General features: G+C 37.8%; 1 protein-coding gene across 3 annotated transcripts; it reads right to left on the minus strand.

Annotated features, from left to right (window-relative positions):
- Positions 1–1428: 1428 nt before the first annotated feature.
- LOC115270234 (zinc finger protein 84-like) lies at positions 1429–13700 on the minus strand. 3 transcript variants are annotated; one of them, XM_062852163.1, is made up of 12 exons: positions 13173–13700; positions 12871–13063; positions 12322–12590; positions 11309–12262; positions 11046–11249; positions 6296–6601; positions 5934–6242; positions 5575–5874; positions 2338–2541; positions 2004–2264; positions 1764–1943; positions 1429–1702 (listed from the first exon to the last, which is right to left on the minus strand). In XM_062852163.1, the coding sequence occupies exons 2-12, from the start codon at positions 13015–13017 to the stop codon at positions 1630–1632; spliced, it is 3207 nt and encodes a 1068-aa protein (XP_062708147.1). In that variant the 5' UTR covers positions 13018–13063; positions 13173–13700; the 3' UTR covers positions 1429–1629. The 3 variants fall into 3 exon arrangements, with proteins under 3 accessions (XP_062708147.1, XP_062708148.1, XP_062708149.1); XM_062852164.1 differs by having other exon boundaries at positions 13169–13700; XM_062852165.1 differs by lacking the exon at positions 13173–13700 and having other exon boundaries at positions 12871–13158.
- Between the last annotated feature and the right edge of the window lie 8472 nt (positions 13701–22172).

The following is a 22172-nucleotide window of genomic DNA, read 5'->3' on the forward strand; positions in this document are numbered from 1 at the left end:
GGGTAGTTTCGTCTCTCCGTGTTCATTTTCGGCAACAGACCCGTCAGAGCCGCACGCAACCTTACATCTTTCGAATCCTCCTGCACTTCGAGGCTCTAAAGTGAAGCAGTTACAGAGGTATGGTATAAGATATGGTTGAATAGCATCATTTGCTCAACTTTTATACTTTAATTTCTTTTGTAGAATACGATACGCTGGTGATATCAAGGATGTCGCATCAATGTCGCCCGAATTCAGCAAATGAGCCTTGCCAAAAGTTTTAAAACAGTTGGAGGATACACAAAAACGTGTTAACCGCTTGAAGCAGCAAAATTTGGTCCTACGCAAAAATGCCAACAATTTCAGCGGTATTATGTCGCAGCTCAAGGCCAATAACATGATATCCGCGAAAGGTGAACTGATTTCAGGTGTGTAATGTTAAGTGCTATGTGTATTTAGTGTTATTAGGGGCCAGAATCATCAACCCAGCATTCAATTCAACATGGCGTCCAATGTTTTTGTTTTGATTGCTTGATTCATGGAAAAAATGCGCTGGAAACATCGACACTGCTTCGCTGCTACATATAATATCGTGCAAAGTGATAACGAAAGAGAAACAATCGTCAAAAACAACGATTTCGTTTGACATGTGTAATTTTCGAAATAAGCACTAGCAACACACGAGCCGCACACCCGAAAATCAGGAGCAAGTTGGGGTAAACCGACCAGAAAGTGGGTACCAAAAAAGCGCCGTACCAAAAACGATGATGGGTAGAGCGGCGATAGAGTTCGATCTAGCAAATGTGAAACACGGCCAAGGCTGATGTATGTAGCACCAAATCTATGATAAAACTGAACAAATTAAAAAGGTCTTCCTCGCGATGCCAGCTTCTATTGTCCGAAAAAAAACAATAAATTCATATATTTTGATTTATTTGTGCGATTTTGTTATCTAACTTATTTTACCTAATCTAACTAAAATGGATAGACAAATAATTGATCGGGAAAACAAAATTCTCACTTTTTCAAAAATGCGTAACAAACTGTAACTTTTTGTAAGCTGTATCAAAAGTTTTCAAATATTCAATATAAATTGATCAACTAGTTGTCTATTGTTAGTCCAAATTAGGGTAAGAGGAGTCCGGGGGGAGCAACACTAGTTTTGCCAAACCGAAAAACCCCAAAAAAAGTCGAAAAAACCCGGTAAAATCCGCAAATTTTTTGCGGGTTTTAGCGACTTCTTTGATCTTTTGTCAACTTTTTTGAGATTTTTAGACTTGGAAAAACTAGTGTCGCTCCCCCTGGAGGAGTCTATTCTGAATGAAGTTTAGAGAGTATAGTGTTATTCTTTTTTTTCTGATAGCCTATCTAAACCAAAGCGAAATTTTTAAAATTTATGCATTCATTATGGCTCAAAATTTAAATCATGTAGGTTAACTGAATTGCTACATAACAGGGGGAGCCACACTAGTTTTGCCAAGCCAAAAAACCTCAAAAAACGCCGAAAAAAGTCGCTAAAACCCGCAAAAATTTTGTGGCTTTTTTTTTACTTTTTTCGCCTTTTTTGGGGTTGGAAAAACTAGTGTCGCTCTCCCCTCTATATAATAATCTTTGATTCATGAGATTCGTATCAATTTCTTGCTTTCTCCACTAGTCTTGATTGTTTTCTTCCTTATCGCCCGTGTTATTCTCATGAAATTTCAAATGTTTCACCAAAAGTCTCCTGAAAGAAAAAAAATAACATCAATGTCGGTTTATTACTTGAGTGTAAATCTCTTTCTTACGATGCTTTAAATGATTTGTCGCATATTTTGCAGTCATATTTCTTCGGGCCATGAATTTCCATGTGTTTCTCCAGTTGATCGTAAGTTGGGAAAACTGCATCACATATATCACACTCTGGGGATCGAGTGGTACCATCTTCGTTCTTGTGTTTCGTACGCATATGTTTTTCAAAACGAACGCTAAAATTCAAGGGATTTATAGATTTGTTCCGCGAAGAAAGAACAGTCAATACGTCGTACATTGTTACGAATTTGTTGCACAAATGGCACTTTCGGATGTTTTTCGAAATGTGGCGAAATTTGTAGTGCAGTCCTAGAAGTTTTTGATTTTTGAACTTTTTATGACATTTAGAACACTCCAGTGGTCCTTCATTATTCATCCGGATTTGCGGAACTGGAACTGTTGATTTCCTCTTGTCTTGCATTTGTTTCAACAAACGATAGTCCTCAGCACTGTCGCCATGTCGGGTGTGCATTTCCAAATGCTTTTTCAGTATGTAACTGTAAGAAGACAAATTATTTCGATTGCGAAAATCTAACTAGCAAAAGAAATTAGGTAATGATTTTTTTTTACTTTTGGGAATATCTGAAACCGCAAATATGGCACTCATGATTTTTTGGTCCGTGGGTTCTTTTCTTGTGGCTCCATAATGTTGCAAAGTTTTTGAACTCCTTTGGGCAGAAATCACACTTAATTGTTTCACCTTCTAATAAGGGTTTCAGCCGTTTGCGTTTGTTGTCTGATTTATGTGTTTGCATGTGTCTCAACATGAAATCCCTAGAAATTGAAAGTTGTTATCGAGGTTGTTGTATAAATATACTGATGATCATGCACAAATAACGTCATGCTGCATATTAGGGTAGAAGAATGAGGCCAAAGTGTTAGGGTCCATACACATTTTTTAGGGTTTATAAAGCAGTCTTTCTTCTACACATTAGGCTGCGTTGTACATTTCAGTTACAAGAATACATAGGGTAACAGCAATAATCTTCGCCCCCTTCATACAAACTTTGTTTTTATGTATGAAGTGGCAAAGATCAGAGAAAAAAAAATGTGGGATGAAGTCTAGTGCTTTTACCCTATCAACTTGAATTTTAAAAGTAGATAGCAAAAAGGTTTCTTCGGTAAAATTTTCAAATGCGCTTCACAAAAACTTTCCAAAACATTTTGTAACCTAGAATTGTTGAGGTTTTTGTGTCAGCTAAACTAAAGGGGCCTTCGCAGCACGAAAGTTTTTCAGCCCCTAACCTCCAAGAGATTGAGGAGGAAATAGGCTGGTTGAAAAAATACGGCTTCTAAAACACGGTGGAGAAGCACTGGTGAGAGCATTGTAGCACCAAGATTTGGGAGGAAGAAGTATTACCGGAGGAATGGATGGAAGGTATCGTGTGTCCCATCTACAAAAAGGGCGACACACTACTGAGCGCTGCCTACAAGATAGTCTCTCAAATTCTATGCCGCAGTCCATCACCGATTGCAAGAGAGTTCGTGGGGCAATATTAGGCTGGATTCATGGCTGAACGCGCTACAACGGATCAGATTTTCGCCATCCGTCAGGTATTGCAGGAATGCCGCGAATACAACGTGAAAACACATTACTTATTCATCGGTTTTCAATCGGCGTATGATACAATCGATTGAGGCCAGCTATGGCAGATTATGTACGAATACGGATTCCTGGATAAACTGATACAATCAATCAAGGCGACGATGGATCGAGTAATGTGCGTAGTTTGAGTATCAGGGACACTCTCGAGTTCCTTCGAATCTCGCAGAGGGTTACGGCAAGGTGATGGTCTTTCGTGCTTGCTTTTCAACGTTGCTTTAGAGGGTGAAATAAGGAGAGCGGAGATAAACACGAGTGGAATGATTTTTACGAAGTCCGTTCAGCTGCTTGATCTCGCAGATGATATTAATGTATAGCTCATAAATTTGAGACGATGTTGAAACCTACATCCGACTGACGAATGAAGCCGGAAGAATCGGATTAGTCATTAATGTGTCGAAGACAAAGTACATTATGTCAAAGGGCTCCAAGAAGGATCACCGCGCCCGGCACTCCGAATTTCTATCGGCGGTGATGAAATCGAGACGGTTGAAGAATTCGTGTACTTAGACTCATTGGTGACCACCGACAACAACACCTGCAGAGAAATTCAGAGACGCATTATGGCGAGAAATCGAGCTTGCTTTGAACTCCGCAGAACTCTACGATCGAACGAAGTTCGTCGTCACACGAAGTTAACTATCTACAAAACGCTGATTAGACCGGTAGTCTTCGATGGGCCCAAAGCTTGGACTCTACGAGCAGAGGACCAACGTTCCCTGGAGTTTTCGAACGGAAGGTGTTGCGTACCATCTACGGCGGAGTGCAGATGGAAGACGGAACTTGGAGAAGGCGAATGAATCACGAACTGCATCAGCTGCTGAGAGTATCACTCATCGTCCACACCGCGAAAATCGGGAGGTTACGGTAGGCGAGTCACGACATCAGGATGTCGGATAGCAACACGAATAAAATTGTTTTCGAGAGCCATCCAGCCGGTACAAGAAGACGTGGTGCGCAGCGAGCTAAGTGGGTCGATCAAGTGGAGGACGATCTGCGGACGCTTCGTTGAGTGCGGAACTGGAGACACACAGCCATTAGAATGGAGACGATTCCTACGTACAGCAGAGGGCATAGGACACCCAGGCCTTAGTCTTACCGGTAAGGTAGGTAAACTAAAGGGGCCATCCTAATTCAATAATAATGAAAAGAAAGGACAGAAAAAGAAGAAACTTTCCCAAAGATCGGCTCTGGACCAATTAAGCATTTTACCCAAAATCTGCAGGAACATGTACCAAAAGTCTTGTTACACAAAACCAGACTTTGATAAGTAACAAGCAATCCAAGTAGCCACATATTTCAAGCCGTAATACGGAGATATAGAGCAAGCAAACCCCAATAAAGTCAAATTTAATTTGCTTACAATGCGGCTTGTAGACACAAGATTTATAAGCACTACATATATAACCTATATGCCATATATGGCCTATTTTAATGCGTGCAGTGATAATGCATATTAGTAAATCCTGTGAAACATGCTAAAAATCTAAAAATTGACTAATATTAAGCAAATTTATGTTTCTGAGCTGAAAATCTCATAAATAAAGACATAAAAAAGCAAATGTATAAGAATGCTTTTGTGTCACTATAATTTTTGATAAGTTAAAGCACAGACAAACAGACGTAACACTCTTCAAAACGGCTTGGCACATGCATTTAACGATCAATTCAAATTACATTTGATTTGCGCGATCGTTCCACCAGATGCGCTATTGTTCGATCGCTTTGACGTTTGCCAGTGTACACGTTGCTGAATGATGCAAACGAAAACTACAGGCAATTCGTGTAGTAGTGTGCGTGTCAGCAAAACGTCAAATCGAAATCCATCATGGCCGACAGTGTCGCGCGCGGTTCTACCAACAGGTGGCAGTGTACTTATGAAAATGACACCGGGCAAAAGTTTTTGATGAATTTCCTCTAAGAGTTACGTCTGTTTGTCTGTGGTTAAAGCATGTTTAGATGTAATTGTTACTGATACAAACAGCCGCGAGCACTTCGACTTCCCAAGCTCACATAGTATTAAGGCAGTAATAAATTGTAAAATGTATAATCAATGTAAAAACAAACGATTTCGGCTCAGTTATGGCCATGTGGTACCCGAGCCTTTCAAATAAACGAATAAATAAAAAAAATATGCAAATCAAAAAGGATAAATAAATGTAATTTAAAAAAATTCACTCGATATGCCACATTCTACTGCTTACCTCATTGCAAATCCTCTGTCACAAATAGTGCATTTATGAATCCTGGGTCCATGGTATCTCTTGTGATTGCGCAATCTCCACTTATTCGGATAAAACTTGAGACACACATCACACTGCACCTCTTGCTGAATGCTGGAGGCTACTTCTTTTGTTAGTAGCAGTGGATCGTTCGTTTCCATTATATCTCCCTTAGGATCCTTTTCAGAATCTTTAGTTGACCCGGCAGCTGACTTTTTCCCAAGTGCCTCTTGTAATTTTCTCATGTGCTGCTTCGTACACAAGTGCTTTTTTAGCTCTAGTCTGTAATGCCCAAAGCAATGTTATTACATCCAATAAAGAAAATCTTTTTCAATACGTACCGGGTGGCAAAACAAATCGCGCAAATAAGACAGTTATGATTCTTCGGACCATGCACTGCTCTATGATGTAAATATAATTTTAGCCTAGTTTCATACTGCTTTTGACATATATTGCACTGGAATGGTATAGCTTTAGCAATGTCTTTATTATCCTGTATTTGCTGATCAGTAGATCCTGTGTGTTGTACTGATGCTATCGTTTGCTTGACAACCTTGTCCGTGTCGATTTCGCTCAAGTTTTCCGCCATTTTGGACTGAGAGCTGTCATTTTCTTGTTGGTGTTTTAACATATGAAGTTCCAATCGTTTCCTTGAAATAACATATGATTAAAAACAGAAAAAAGTGTTTTAGAGCTTTCTTACCTTGTCACAAATACCAAACTGCACATAGTGCAATAAAGGCGATTTTTTGGCACATGATTGTATTTGTAGTGTCTTAATAAATCGCGCTGAGTTTTAAACGCCTTGTGGCATTTCACGCATTCTAACGCCAACTCGCCTGAGTTTTGTATGGTTTGGGACGATGTGGTAGAACCTGCTCCAGTTCCTTTCTCACCGTTATCTGGATTAGAAGATGTGTTCATCTGAAGCATTTGTTTAAACTGCTGAAAGTCCTCCTCCCTATCGCGAGATCGAGCATGTGATTTCAGGTGCATTTTCAGAGTAAAACTGCAAATAGAAGAATTGTAGGGGAATTCAATCGCTGTTTTAGTCAATATTATCATTATCAATAATGCGTCATGAAATTGCAAATAAAATAATCATAGATTGCCTTGGAGATTGCGATGTTCACGGAGAGAAAAATAAAGTTACGTCAATCATATTACGGTCCCAAAGATGCATATTTATGAACTGATTTTTATATACCTAAATAATTCTTTTTTGAGATTGCATTACACATTTTTTTTTTTTTTTTTTTTTTTTGCTAGGTTTCTAGCTGCACTCTGAATAGAGTTGAAACCTCTACACTAGACCTGAAGATAGAAAAGAGTACGTAATCTTTCAGAAGCAGTTTGCCAGCCGTACGCGGAAAATGATATCCATTAAGACACTGTTGCAACTGACTCAGAAAGTTACGGTAGAAGCTTGGAAAGTTTTCAATTGGTCAGTCAGTCAGGATTTGCCTATGTAGTGTTATGGTCACACGGTTTGTGTTTGTTTCCTTGTTTGATTTTGTGGTATGGTTAAATATGTTTTTCTCCTCGTTAAGTCAGTTGTCGTATGTTTGTTTTTTTTTCAACGAATCAATCGAACCCTGTATGTTAAAATATAGTCGATCCTCTGTCAAATCGTTTTCTTGATTTCGCTAATCGTTTTCTACTTGTGTTCATCTCTTGTGTCCTTAAATTGTCATCGGTCCAAAATCCACAGAAACATGTAACTGAACTTCTGAACATCTAAGAGATAATTAAAAATAATTCGTTCAATTGTCCTATCCGTACTACCTAGATGAACCATGTCATTTTCTCAAGCGTAGCCTAGAAATGTCAACCTAGTCATACACATTATGTAACGTTGTTCAGTTAATATGAAGCAGTCAGTTTTTGTCCAACATGTCACGTCGAACGCATTGACGTCAACAATGCGTTTAAGTGTTCGCACGTTAGCTTCGAATCTATCAACACAATTAAGTGCTGCAAATCTCCTTCCCAGTATTGATTTTTCGGTCGATTTTAATTGCTTTATTTAAAGAAAATATGATCAACTAACATTGTAAAAATTCGAAAAAGCGACTATGACATCAATAAATTACTAATCAAAATCAACCGAGAAACGTGGGAAATAGAGCCCAAACAACATTTTGAAGTCAGCTGGCTGTAAAAGGTTCCAAAACCTGTCACAAATCCTATAATACTTTTATTAGGATTTGTAACGATCATGAAAACCTTTTCAAATCCAACCAACTTGGAACTATTGCTTGGGAATAGACTCTACTGAGCCCCGGCGGTTCCTCCTGTTTATCGAGCATGTCTGATGCATATGATCAGCTATACTCCATCTGCAGCAGCCGGTTCGTGGTGAACCGTTGGAGGCGCATTAAAGTGTTAAAAAGGTGATATGTTTCACTAAAGAACACTACATTACAATAATCAAAATGAAACTCCTTCACTTTAATACCGTCAACCCCTGCGAACTTGGCCAGGGCCCTGCGAACTTGGCCAGGGCTTTTTTGAGATTGCATTACACATCATACAATAACATGAGACCATAGCTCGATCGACACGCTTGACACGCAATCATATATAGGGTAAAGTTTTTAAAGTGTGCAAAAATTGAGTTCTCCAAATTTTATCTCACGAAACCTACTACAAGCCTATCCATATAGGTACGGGATAACAAAAGTTGTTTACAAAGTTCTTACAAATTCTTAACACGAGGAATTTGAACACAAATCACTACCACATAAGCATTTCCCAAGTAACAATTCAGAACCATTAATAAGCATACCAGTTTAACAAATGTTCTACAAAAGCGCCTATAGTTGAACAAGAGTATGGGTTGATCAAAGTGGCGAATAAGCTTTTCAAACAGTGGAAACAGCACTTTTGTTCATCATATGATTGGTAATTGAATAACAAATCGAACAAAAGTTTAAGGAAAGTTGTTTAGACATTCCCATTAATTGCCTAAGAGTGTTGTAATAATGTTAGAACACAAGCTGTTTCCAACGCATTGGATGTCGCTATTCCACATATAATTCACAGTGGAACAAGTAGCGTAAACGTAGTTTAACAAAACTTGCTTTATGAATTTATTCAGCAGCTGATTAGTAGTGTAATAGTATCACTTAATTGTCATTGTTCGCCATGTTTACATTTGTCTACACGGTTGTTGATTAGAAGCCTAACAAGAGCATTAACGGCGGCTCCACGGGATTGATCACCACATTTGCCTTGCAGCAGCAAATAATTATATTATATTTTAAAACACCACAACTCACCTACTGACCAAAGGCAGCGAAACCACGGAAACCACCGAGCAGCAAAAACGCAGCTGAAGAGTCTCCTCTAGGTGATATCGATGAGTAGTTCCCGCACCATTTCGTTCCTTCGCTATTACACGAATCGAAAGTTGTTTCAATCTCGACCGGACTCAGGATTTACTTAATGTCAGGAGCATTAGCGGAGCCAGCTTTTTCTCTTCTCTTACTCTCTCTCCTAAACATAAACGAGAAAGAGCGGGATGAAAGAGGGGGCAAGCTGCCTCCTCTTCTATCTTTCTCTCTCTCGCGAGCTCTCTCGTGTATGTTTAGGAGAGTGAGTAAGAAAAAATAAAATGCTGGCTCCGCCAATGGTCAGGAGATTTACATTTTGGGACAGTTTGTTTTTTTTTTTTTTTCATTCCGGCATCATTAAGTGACAAAAACTACGTACAGTTCACTTATTTAGGTGTTCAAAGCTAAAAAGGTTTGAAAAACTGCAAATTCAATAAACAACACCGTTGACTACACAACAGATTACACAACTACTGTAAATTTCCAGTAGCGCTGCTGATGAATAAGCGTTGTGGTTATGATTAATCAAACATTCATCAGCTAGTCGAATAATGATACTTAAGCGATGTTTATGCAACGTATGAACGGAAACGTATTCGACTTAATCTTTAAATACTGCTTTGAATCTTCCAATTCATGTAATCCAGAATGGAGAAGCGCAGAAGCAGACGGCAGTGAACCAGTAGGTCCCGAGTTCGAGTCTTGACAATGTTGTGAGTTGTTCCATAAAAATGTTATTGAAATGCATTTCTATAGGTAATTTGAAAATTGATCAATTAAAATATGAGAAATATAGCAAAATAATTTATTTTTCTTATTTATAGGTACAGTCATATTTAAGAAACGTTTCCGAAGCATTTTTGTAGCATTTGTTCCATCACATCCTTACATATAAATAATTTTCATGTTTTGGTTGTATTGCGGTGGAATAATTGTCGTAGAAAGATTGTTATTATGACCCTAGCTGCTGGTTTGCTATAATGGTTTCTTTGACTTTTATTAGGCGATTATACAAAAAGCATCATACAATTTCTTTTAATAAACGTTGAAGAAAACTTTCTGTTATTTTTGTAAATGACTGATGTTTTAAACGTTGAAAAACAGTTGTATAACCGAGGTACAATAATTGAATAAACATAAATTTCGTTATGCTTATAGAACGGTGATTGTTGAACAGATTCTCCATTTCTGGGCTAACAAGAGTTGAATAACAGTTTAATTTCAACTAAATCGAATATAATTCGACTAATCGTTTAACAACACTGCTTTGAGAAACCTTTCTTAAATTGATAATTGTTTCTTGGGTTGTATTGGTAAATTGGCGATTTACCCGATTTACCTCTTCATACATGTGTTCATAAGAAATGGATGGATATATTTTTGGTGCAGTTTAGGGAAAAGATGAAGCATGATCAATGAGATTTGAATTACCTCGTACCAACCAAAATGCCGTGTCGTTAATTGACTCGGTAGCTTAGATGGAAAAGCGCTTGTATAGCGTATAAGGGTCGTGAGTTCAAATCTCACCTGAACTGTACATTTTTTTCGCAATTTCACTAATAATGTATTCATCTGTATATATCTATGTTGAGTTCACTGACAGATAAATGGTTATTTTTTTTTTCGATGTGTTATCTGTGACAGTTAAGGGAACACTCATTTGCAACGAGTTACATTCTCTTGCTATTTTCTCAGCTCAGAAGCGTGCAATCAAGATACAATGTATGGGCGACTTTTGCCTTGTGATTTCGTCTACGAGCTGTGAAAGCGACTTTCCACGAGGTGAGTGTAATTTACATTCACCTCGTGTAGAGTTGCCTTCGCATCTCCCTCACGACTTTGGTATGCATGTGCGATCCCTACTCTATTCAGCAAAGTTTTAGATGAAATCACAAGGTAAAAGTCGTCCATACATCGTTTCTCGATTGCACGCTTCTGAGTTGAGAAAACTGCAAAGGAGTGTAACTCTTTCCAAGTGAGTGTTCCCATCTCATTGATCTGTGATAGAAGTTTTATGCTTTTTGAGAATGTTTTACTCGAAGGGTTTTTTGTCTTTTGAAGTTATTAGTTAAAAATAAATAAAAACTAACTGTAAAAGCTTAGTTATACATCTCTTACCGCTCTATAAATCTGGATCCGCAAATGTTGCACTCGTGCTTCTTTGGCCCATGCACTTTCATGTTATGGCAATGAAGTTTGTTTTTGCTTTTAAACTCCTTTTGACACATATCACACTGAAATGGTCCTTCTTCTATCACTGGCTTTTTTCGTTGATATTTAGGTCGTGATACATGGGTCAGCATGTGCCTCAACATAACAGGTCTGCAGAAAAACAAAAATAATTATTGTATCACACATAGGATAAATTGGCAGCTGCTCACCGTCTCACGAATGGTTTTTCACAAATAGAGCATACATGATCTTTGGGTTTATGACTCCTTTTGTGATCCTTTAACTTCCTCTTATCCGATACTACCTTGTGGCAAATATTACATTCAAATCCATCCTTTACAGCACTATTATTAGTTGTCAATGGATGGGTTCCCTCAGTTGTTGTTTTGTCGTCATTTGAATCGTGTTCTTCAGTATCTTCATTTTCTGCCTGATATGATTCTGCATCATCCTCATTCAATGCATTTTCCTCGGCTTCATCATAAGCATCATTGGAATCTTCAGCTTTTTCGTGATTAGCCATATGATTTTTCAATTGGCATTGTCGTTTAAAAGAGCGATCACATTTTGAGCACGCATATCCATTCCCATTCCCACCATTGTCGTTTGTGGCATCTGTTTCTACAGTGATATTTTTGTTGAAATTTGAGCTTTCAGCCATTCTGGAGTCATACTGTGGACTATTCTCATTTTGATTGATCGTCTCGTCTTCGTTGTCTTCATTCATTTTTGTAAACGTCTCGTCAGGGAACGTTACTACATTATCATCTGGATGGGGCTCTATTTTCACTTGTTCTATGACAATAATATCCTCAATGACAAATTGACCGTCTTCGTCTCCTACTTCTTGAGCATTTTCATCTAAAATATCTTCACGGTCGTTCAAAAGGGACGAATCTATCTGAATTATTTCTATTTTTATGTCATCTTTTTGTAGCATTATATCGCTATAACTTTCACTCAATTGCCCTGTTTCATTTGCTACTGACTCAGTATCTTCGAGCTGTTTTTGCGTACCCATTGTTAAATCATCTGCCTCGCAGTGTTCAGCTTTTGATTTAAAACCTTCTTGTACAGTAATCGTCCTTTCTTCCAACTGAGGAATAGGTTGAACCTCAACTTTCTGTTTTGAATGAGTTTTCACGTGTTTATCCAATTGATGTCTACAAGACAATGAAAAGTTCAAATATCATATGTTTTCAACTCAAGAAAAGGTTCTTACCGTCTTGTAAACGCTTTTCCGCAGGTCGTACACACATGATTTTTTGGCCCATGGTATCTCATGTGATCGATGAGGTGTTTTTCCGTTTTGTATATCTTATGACATATTTGGCATTCAGTTTCCTTAGCCTTTCGTGTAGTTTCACTCCGTAGCTTAGCTTGCAATACACCTTGTACTACCTTGCAGCGTATTGAAAACTCGTAGAATTTAAACAACATTTTTCGACATATAGCGCAGACGGCTTGACTCATCCCATCTTGACTGGAAATCTGCATATCACAAAAATAAACATATTTATTGACAAATACACTAAATGCTCAACAAGAGCCAATTAGACGAATATGTGCTGTTTTTAATTGCGTGTTTGATTTGTTTGATTTTAATGTTAATATTGATGTTTTCCGTAATCGTTTGAGTTCAAGTTTGTGATGTATTTGTTAGTTTTTAAGTTCATTCATGTAGACTTTCGTGTTCGATGAATAATAACAATAATAAGAATAAAAAAAAATAAATTAATAAAAAAAAAAGAATTACAATTGCATACTTTACCTTTATGGAGAGAAAATCTGAAATCCATTGATGAAGCTTCTTGTGGTTGACAATATTTTGCAGGGACTTCTCCCCCATACAAAGTCGGCATGTCTGGTTTACGTTTTGTGGATTGTCTAACTTTGATTTGGTTGCTTTCGAAGCCATATCCCATTAAGAGCACTTTTCTCGTATATCGTAATAGAATCTGAAACTAGTTATGAAATATTCACCGAATGTTAACAAATAACGAAGCCGAAGACGAAAGTGAATGTTTTTGTTTGTATTTATCATGCACCAAAAATGAAACAGGGGCTACCTACAGATAATCTGCCAAAATTCAGGTGAAAACTATGTCTTCTACTTTTCTCTCTTTTGATCACTCAAACCTTTTGATATATGCAGCGACTATTCTTATATTTAATTTATATTGCATTAAATGCAGTGAGCAACACAACAATTCACAAATTTAAAGACACATCCGTTGCTTTGGTTGTTTGTTTTTGTTGTTAAACCACGCTTAAAATTCATATCACAAGCATATGTGAAGGCAACACAAAACAGGACAAATACTATTCGCGGCTACGAAGTTGAAAGAGATTCCAACTCTTTGTCGCACTAATGAAAAACCTCGTAAGGTACTATCAGAATGTGCGTGAAAAAGCAAAAAATCTTTCCCTCTCGTTTTTTCGTAGGTAAACTTTCACGCACATTCGGCAACTTCGTAGTCGCATGCATAAAGGAAAAAGAAGAAACAGTTTTGACATTTGAGCGCAATGAGGTACAGTTACAGGTGGCGCAGAAAAAACATTGCGAACCACTTATTGTCTCTTTCGTTCTATCGCTGATCTTATGCAACTCAATTTTAGTGATCATTAATTGAGTTGCATAAGATCAGCGGTAAAACAAAAGAGACAACTAGTGGGATCGTAATGTTTATCTGCGCCACCTGTAACTGTAAGGTACACCGGGGCAAGTTGAAACGGGTGCACAGTGGCCGGAAGCCGGACAAAACCTCAAAAATCGACTTCAATATTTTATTTTTCAATTTTTTTTCTTTTATTATAGATACTTCAACTAAGAAAACCCCAAATTTTCAAGAGATTTGGTCGAAAATTGAGTCTTGTAGATTTGTTCAAAGTTGAAGTTTTATGTGCTACAATATTAGTATTTATTGTCTTTATTTTATGAGCTTCCTTCATGAGTTCGTTGTAAAAGTTAGGAAGACTTGAATAATGTGACAATATTTTTTGTGTTTTTGGGTATGAATAACCATTACATTTCAGGGATTGTATGGAATTCAATCACAAAATTATTATGTTTTAACAAAATGCAAACATATTGACTTTTATGAATTTTTGAAGAAAAACTTCGTATTAAAGAGATCCAGTACTTGTTTAGGAAACATCAGAAAACGACGCCGTATCCCGGATCTGACGTGCAATTTTGTCTAGTTTCTGGCTATATAGGTCACTGTTTGCGCATTTTTGCGCTAAGGACGAAAAAATTTTTTTTTTTCTATCAGGTCACAATGGAGCCGCATGGTTGTGGAGGAAGTGATATTGTTTGAAGTTTAAATTTTATCTTTACATAGTTCAAAGTTACTTCAAAATACTGTCAATTTAGAGTAATTTTCATTCTTGTAAGAGACTTTCACCAAGTCAGATGGTCATAAGGGGGGGGGGGGGTGGTGTCTGAAAATGTAATAATGTAATGGCCACAGCTTTAACACTTTTTTATAATTTATTTTTTAATATTATTTTATTTTTTGACAGAAAAAAAAACACAAGAAGGTGTTTTTCAGTGCTCAAGTTTAAAACAGTAAGCTGGAGAGGAAGGGAGTGATGACTAAGTATGAATAAGCCGTTATTTTCTTAGACACTATCCACTTGCTGCTTCACCAGATACAACTGACTCTTTTAACTTTCAAAATAAAAGAAAGACAAAAACAACCGTGAAAACATGTAAAAATAACTACAAACCATTGCTCATTGATTTTCTTAAACTGGTTGTTTCTTCGATTCATCTTTATCGTTAGAATTGCTCAACAACCTTGGAAGCAATCTCTTTACGAACTTCTATCGAAGTTTCAATATATAGTGACATAAATTCGTCGACATCTACGTGTTTCTTTTCTACACGCACATCGCTACAGTTCAAAGCAACAATCATCTATAAATAGGAATTCACTAAACGGCGTTAAACGCTACGTTAAATATTGTTCTGCGTAAACGTCGCGATCACCAAGGCAATCTTTGAATATTTTATGCAATTTTATGAAACGAACATTTTATGCTGTTAAGTGAAACCCCTTTAATTGTTTTTTTTAAACTTGGAAGTTTTATTGTATGTTATTCATGCAGTTTTGTTAAACACGTTAAACATTTCTACTGAACGACACGCAGAGTGATGCAGATTTTGAAAATATTTGCTGGAACTCTACTGTTCGTAAATATGATTACCTATCTCTGATGATCGTTTATCAAAAACTCCCTTCAATATTGCGAACATGAATTTCCAATTCTTTATAGATAGGGTTGTTTCGGTACCTTAAAACCCAAACTCGGAAGAGCATACACTCCCGTTCAAAAGTTTGGGGTCACCCCCTCAAAAACATGTCATTTTTTTAGGCCCATATCTCCGCCAATTTGCGTCCGATTTCAAAACCCTAGGTTTCATTCAAAAGATAATAAGTCAAAGAAACTTTGAACATGATTTAAAAGAAACTTTTTCAAAAAAATTTGTATGTAAACTTAACCCAAAGTTGCCAAATTTTCTAAAAAATGAATATAAACTTACGGCAGTGTCGCTGGAAGTTGGGTCGACCAAATTTTAAGACGAGAGCGGTAATATGACCCATTTTCTATTAGCTTTCAACTGCTTTTTACAGAACTTAGCTAAAAAATCTAGAAAAAAAGTTATTAAGTAAATTAATCCTTGATGTCATCGACCAAAAGTTTGGGGTCACCCCTCAAAATGCTGTATCGGCCAAAAGTTTGGGGTCACTATCGTAAAACATGGAAAAGTGATTTGTTCGTCGTGCATCTGGGAAAATGATTGAAAGATTCAAAACATATATTGTGCGATTGAAAACGGTACTGACCCATCTTGCCCCCTGACCCATCTTGCCCCCACATACCATATATAAAGATCTATTTCGGCAATTCTTTCAAGAGGTGTTTCGAAAATACTTACAAATTTCTCCAGGAGTTCCACTGGATTTTTTTTTCAGAAATTTTTCCAAAAATTCCTCCGGAAATTCTTTTGGAAAGTTTTCTGAGCATTACTCCAGGAGTTTGTCTAGAATTTCATCCAAAAATTCCTCCAGGAGCGTCTTCAAAAACTTTTCAAAGAATTCCTTCAGAAATTTCTCCAGGAGTTAATCTAGGAAATCCTTCAGGAGTTCGTCCGGGAATTGCTCCAGGAGTTCCTCCGGAAATTACGCCTGCAGTTCCACAGGAAATCACTTTACCATGGACATGGACATGGAGGTATTTCTAGAGAAACTACTGGAGGAATATCCGGAGGACATCTAGGAGTAACTCCTGATGTAATTCCCGGAGGAACTGCTGGAGGAATTGCTGAGAATATTTTTTGAGGAATCCGGAGAGATTTCTGAAGGAATTTCCGGAGGAACTCCCGGAATTATTCCCGAAGAAACTCCTTGAGGAATTTCTGAAGGAACTCCTCGAGGAATTTTCGAAGGAACTCCTTGAGCAATTCCCAGAGGAACTCCTGAATAAATTCCCAGACTAACTCCTGGAGGTATGACAAAAGGAACTCCTGGAGGAATTCCCGGAGGAACTCCTGGAGGAATTCCCGCAGGAACTCCTGCTGGAATTCCCGGAGGAACTCCTGCAGGAATTCCCGGAGCTAATCCTGCAGGAATACCTGAAAAAATCCTGGGAGTTTTCTGAGCAACTCTCTGAGGAATTCCCGGAGGAACTTCTGGAGGAATTCCCGGAGGAACTTCTGGAGGAATTACTCCTTCAGAAATCCCCGCAGGAAATCCTACAGGAATTCTCGGAGGAAACTCCTGGAGGACTGACTTCCCGGAAGAATTCCCTGAGGAACTGCTGGAGACATTCCTGGAGGAATTTTCGGAGAAACACATGGGGGAATTCCTGGTGGAGTTCCTGAAGAAATTCCTTGAAAAAATCCAGTAGGAATCTCTGGAGGGGTTCCTTGAGATTTCCTGGAGAAACCCTGGAGGAATTCCAGGAAAAGACCTGAAGGATTTCAAGGAGAAATCCTGGAGGAAGTCCAGAATAATTTCTAGAGGAATTCCAAGGAAATTCTTAAAGGAGTTCTCAGGAAAATCCTGGAGGAATTCTAAGTAACCTGCTAGAGGAATTCTCGGGAACTTCCTGAAAAAATTCCCGAGAATTTCCTGGAAGAATTCTCAGGGGACTCTTGGAGGAATTCCAGAGGAACACCCTGACGAATTCCCGGGGAAGTCCTGGAGGGGAATTCCTGGAGAAATTTCCGAGAAATCCTGGGAAACTTCTGGAATAAACTCCTGGGGGAATTCCCGACAAACACCTAGAGGAAGTCCAGGCAAAATCCTGGAGGAATTCCCGAGCAACTCCTAGGAAACTCCCGGGGAAGTCTAGGAACTCCAGGGAAAATGCTTGAGAAATTCTGGGAAAACTCCTGGAGGAAATCCAGGTGAAATTCTGGAAATATTCCAGGAGAAATCTGAAGGAATTCCAGGGGAAATCTGAAGGAATTCCAGGGGAAAGCTGAAGGAATTCCAGGGGAAATCCTGGAGGACTTCCAGAAAAAATCCAGGAGGAATTCCAGAGGAACTCATCGAGGAATTCCAAGGGTTTATACGATATTCGGTCGGTTGATGCTCAAAATCAGACTTTAGTTTTAGAAGTTTTGTAAAGTGCCCCACACAATGCATACGTTTGCGTGTGCGTGACAGTAGTTTGACACATTTCCCATGGGAAAACTGTCAAAAAAACGCAAACCTCGACGGAACGGACGCTATGTGTTCCAGGCTTAACCGTCATTATGTTAACGTGCCGCGTTTATGTAATGTAGCTTTAAGTTCAATAAAGTTACGTTTTAATTTGTATTCGTTTACACCTGGAGTATCAGTACACTACCATGTGTCTCGGCCACCCAGAACTCAAGGATGTAACACCGACAAACTCCTAGAAGAAAAGTCCAGGGGAAATCCTGGAGGAACTCCCGGAGAACTTCTGGGGAACTCCCGAGAAACTCCAGGAGTTCCAATGGGGAAACCTAGGGAAACTTCAGGAAAAATACTGGAATAATTGGGTTCTTTAGGGGTATCTAGATTATTGCATAATCGGAATCTCCGTCCAAAAATTAGTCGAAATCCAAAATTTCATCATTTTAGGTGCCCGGGAACTATTTTTTAAATTCATTTTAAGTTTGTATGGGGATTTTTTTTTGTTCGGGGCGAACTGTCACTTTATCGATTGAACTGTCATTCTATCCACGGAAATTAAAACTGTTTTGTTTATTTAACCATCAAAACAAAGGAATCGGAACGCAATAAAATCACGTTATACTCAGAAAAATGAGCTCTTTCGATTAGGCTAAAGAAAAAGGGAATATTTAATTCACTAAACAACCCAATTCCAGGGAAAATTCTGGAGATACCCCAGGGGAAATATTGGAGGAATTCCAGGGGATATCCTGGAGGAATTCCAGGAAAACCCCTGGAAGAGTTCCAGAGCAACTCTTGGAGCAATTCCAGGGGAACTCCTGGTGGAATTGCAAGGAAATCCCTGGAGGAATTCCAAAGCAACTCCTGGAGGATTTCCAGGGGAACTCCTGTAGAAATTACGGAGAAACTCCTAGAGGAACTCCTGGGAAATCCTGGACGAATTCCAGGGCAAATCCTGGAAGAATTCCCCGAAAGTTCTAGAGGAATGCCCGGGGAACTCCAGAAGGAATTTGGGAAAACGCTAATAGATATCAACGAGCAATATAGCTTTTGAAGTTTTCAAGCAACATGTCTCAAAATTTGGCTAAATTTTCATGAGAAACGATAAAGTACAAAATAGTAAATGGCATTTGTGAAGTCTAACGAACTCAAAATTGTCAAAACTGCCCAAGAATTTGCTAAAATAAAATTTATATTAATAAAATGATGCTAAGGTAAGAATTTCGCCACATACTTTCTGACGATTTTACGAGTTACGAACTGAGTTATAGCCTAAACATTGTTTTTTAATTAGTTCCTGAACCTTCCAAAATGACATTTTATAATATCTGCGAACAGATGAATAGATTTTGTTGTAATTTTTATGGTGATAACTAAACATAATATACTATCCCTGGTCAGAAAATCAGCCATTTTAGTGAACACATTCAAATGTTATACATTATTTTCCGCCTCCAACTTTTCTCGAATACAGTCTTTAGTCGAAAACTGGTTTTCAACTTGATTAATGGATATATAATAATATAAACAATGTACAATATTTTTGGGTCTTTTTATTTTTGCAAATTTCAACTTAATTCTAGGTTTTTACGCAATGTATAACAAACAAATGTACCGTCGGAATTCGTATACACAGTGCAACCCATTTTTCATCCACCGCAATTTCTTTATTTTTTTCACCCAATTCTGTCTATTTTTGGAAGATAACAAGCTCATCGTATGCCCCAACTACACAAAAAAAACTATTATAGCTAGATCGGATGTAAGGCAGCCGTGAAATACCGGTGAACGTTATTTGAGGTGTACTTTCTTCTTATTCTTCTTCTATGTGGCTCTACGTTCCTACTGGAACTTGGCCTGTCTCTTTTCAACTTAGTGTTCTTACAGCATTTCTACAGATATTATATATTGCTGACTGCATCGCAAATTGGACTGACACAATAGTGTGCACACACATTCAAAGTGTGTTCAAAAGTTCCCGAACGGAACGGGAATCAAACGCGCCGTCTCCAAATTGGTGAGTATTCCTTAAATTCCTTGAGAAATCGTCTACCTTTAGGCCTTAAGATTCCAATATACAGGGTCAAATATTTGACAAGGAATGATCTAATCTAAAGGTAAAGATCAAACATGTGTTTGACACTATATGAATGAAAATTCGATCAAGATGTTCGAGCATTGGTTTCTTTTTGGACTAATAAATATTTGCCCCTGTGTATTGAGATCTTGAGGTGAAACATCAAGAAATCCCATTGCAATTTTTCATAAAAAATTTAGAGGCACAAATCTGACGAACAAAGCATCGAGCCAAGCCGCACTTGTTTTTCCTGGCTTTGCTCACTTGCATAAAGAGGCAGCATTTACAAATCGAGAGCGTTTGTTTACGAATTTTCAAGATTGGTGCTCTAAAAAACGTGAGTAGGGGACCAAGTCGGCCATTGTGGCAGCCATGTTTGTATTCTTTGAAGTTTCTCCTTAAGGCCTAAAGGTAGACAGTTTAAATCGTATACTTAATTGAAATGGAGTATTATTATAAACTAGCTGTCCCGGCAAACTTTGTTTTGCCTTCTTGTGGCTGTTTGACAACTGTTGAGCTCAAAATAGCACCGCACTCTAGATTGGTTTTATTTAATAGTTTTGTTTTTCTTCCCAGCTCATGAAAAATCAGTACTTTCTAAATTATCTTATTTTTTCAGTTCATTTTCGTAACTTTTTTAACATATAAACACAGCCACCATGAATACGAATCAAACCATGCAGGGGTCATTCTGATCGGTTCATCCATTCGTGACTTTTGTTGCCTCAAAGGGACTTCAAACTCATTTTTATATATATAGATTTGGTGTATGAAATTCAACTCTGAGATACCATTTTGAGTGAATTAAGTGATTTCGAACAGCAAACTGATTCTACACTGAGGCAAAAATTTCTTAAGGTTCGATTCCAACTTGCGATATTTTATTAAATTGCGCAAAAATATTTCATAATATGTCTTTTGAAATGATATCACAAGAATTAATTGGAAATCAAAACATTTTCTCATGTCGAAATTTCATAAAACAAACTTATGATCTTCCAATATCAGTTTTCTCAGTGTATGCCAAGCATAAATGTTCGATAACACAGCGCAACATTTTTTTGTCTCAAGAGCAAACTTATGTGTCTCCGAAGGTTTTTGGGCCGCTGAATCCGAATCCGGGCTCAGATTTGTTCTAACGCGTCACAATTTTGAGCTATACCTCAATTTATAGGGCAAAATTTGCGATTTTGGGCTTTTTTGACTGCAAGCCATTAAGCTTGGAAATATTTTTTTTAAGCAATCGAAAGGTTAATTGGTCAATTAACATCTAAATCAACGACTCATGCAAAATATTTCGTTTTATCTAATCAAATTTGATAGATTTAAGCATTTTATGTTAGTATGAAAACTTGCATGCAACTTTTGGAGGGTGACTTGTATGGGAAATATCGTACCTAACATAAATCGCTTAAAACTATCAAATTCAATTTGGTGAGACGAAAAATTTTGCATGAGTCGTTAGTTTAGATGTTAATTCTAGACCAACATGTGAAAGGGGCGGATATCCAAAATGTTAAAATCGAGAAAAACGCTTGCAAAGTTTCACAATCTAAAACTAATTCCTATTTAACACTTTGTGCGTGTGCACTCTATCTTTTTCGTTGTTTTAGAAGAAAACACTATCCTTTTGGTGATTTTATCTCAAAAAGTACAAACAAGCGTTTTTCCTTGAAGAAAATGAATGAAATGAAAATTACGCCCAAATAAAAACTCATTGGTCATTACGCCCGACATGCTACGCCGCTTGGTCGCCAGCACTGGAATTACGCCTGGTCGATATTACCTAGAATCGATCGCTTTTGTTGTTACGCCCGAAGACATTTTGTATCGAAATTAGTGGAATGCAATAGATTTTGAACCTAATCCACTGCAATAAATTGATTTTGAAGCTTTCTTAACTAAAAGTAACTAATGAGCCATTTTACGAGCCGATTTTATGAATTAATTTTGACAGGAGGTAGCGTCCAATAACCCGTAAAAACCAATATCATCATCAACATTGTTGTCACTTCGTAAAATGGCTCATTGAAGTTTATCTGACATTGGACAATGGAGGAAGAAGGAAATTTTCTCTTGACGTTGCCTACGATGAGTGGTAAAAAAACAATGAGTAAAACGCAATGGAAATCAGATTTCGATTGAAATCTATATTCTAGCTCTTATCTACGAACAACAACTCTTTACAGTTTATCTAGTATCGTACAGCAAAGGAGGGAGTTGCCCCTGCCATTGTCCATAATGCGCGTTGAAAAAAAAAAATATAGCTACAGTACCGATGGGGAAGCGCAGGCAGCATATTATGTTTCCAACAAGCCCGTG

The sequence above is a fragment of the Aedes albopictus genome, chromosome 2 (genome assembly GCF_035046485.1).
Source record: "Aedes albopictus strain Foshan chromosome 2, AalbF5, whole genome shotgun sequence".
Taxonomy (NCBI): domain Eukaryota; kingdom Metazoa; phylum Arthropoda; class Insecta; order Diptera; family Culicidae; genus Aedes; species Aedes albopictus.

What these genes read in the sequence shown, in the direction of transcription:
- LOC115270234 (XM_062852163.1), bottom strand. Translation starts at nt 13,017, where the DNA reads ATGGCTTCGAAAGCAACCAAATCAAAGTTAGACAATCCACAAAACGTA. An exon ending in CAGATTTTCTCTCCATAAAG is followed by an intron (nt 12,591 to 12,870) that starts GTAAAGTATGCA and finishes TGTGATATGCAG; the next exon opens with ATTTCCAGTCAAGATGGGAT. An exon ending in GACAGAGGATTTGCAATGAG is followed by an intron (nt 2,542 to 5,574) that starts GTAAGCAGTAGA and finishes TTCAATTTCTAG; the next exon opens with GGATTTCATGTTGAGACACA.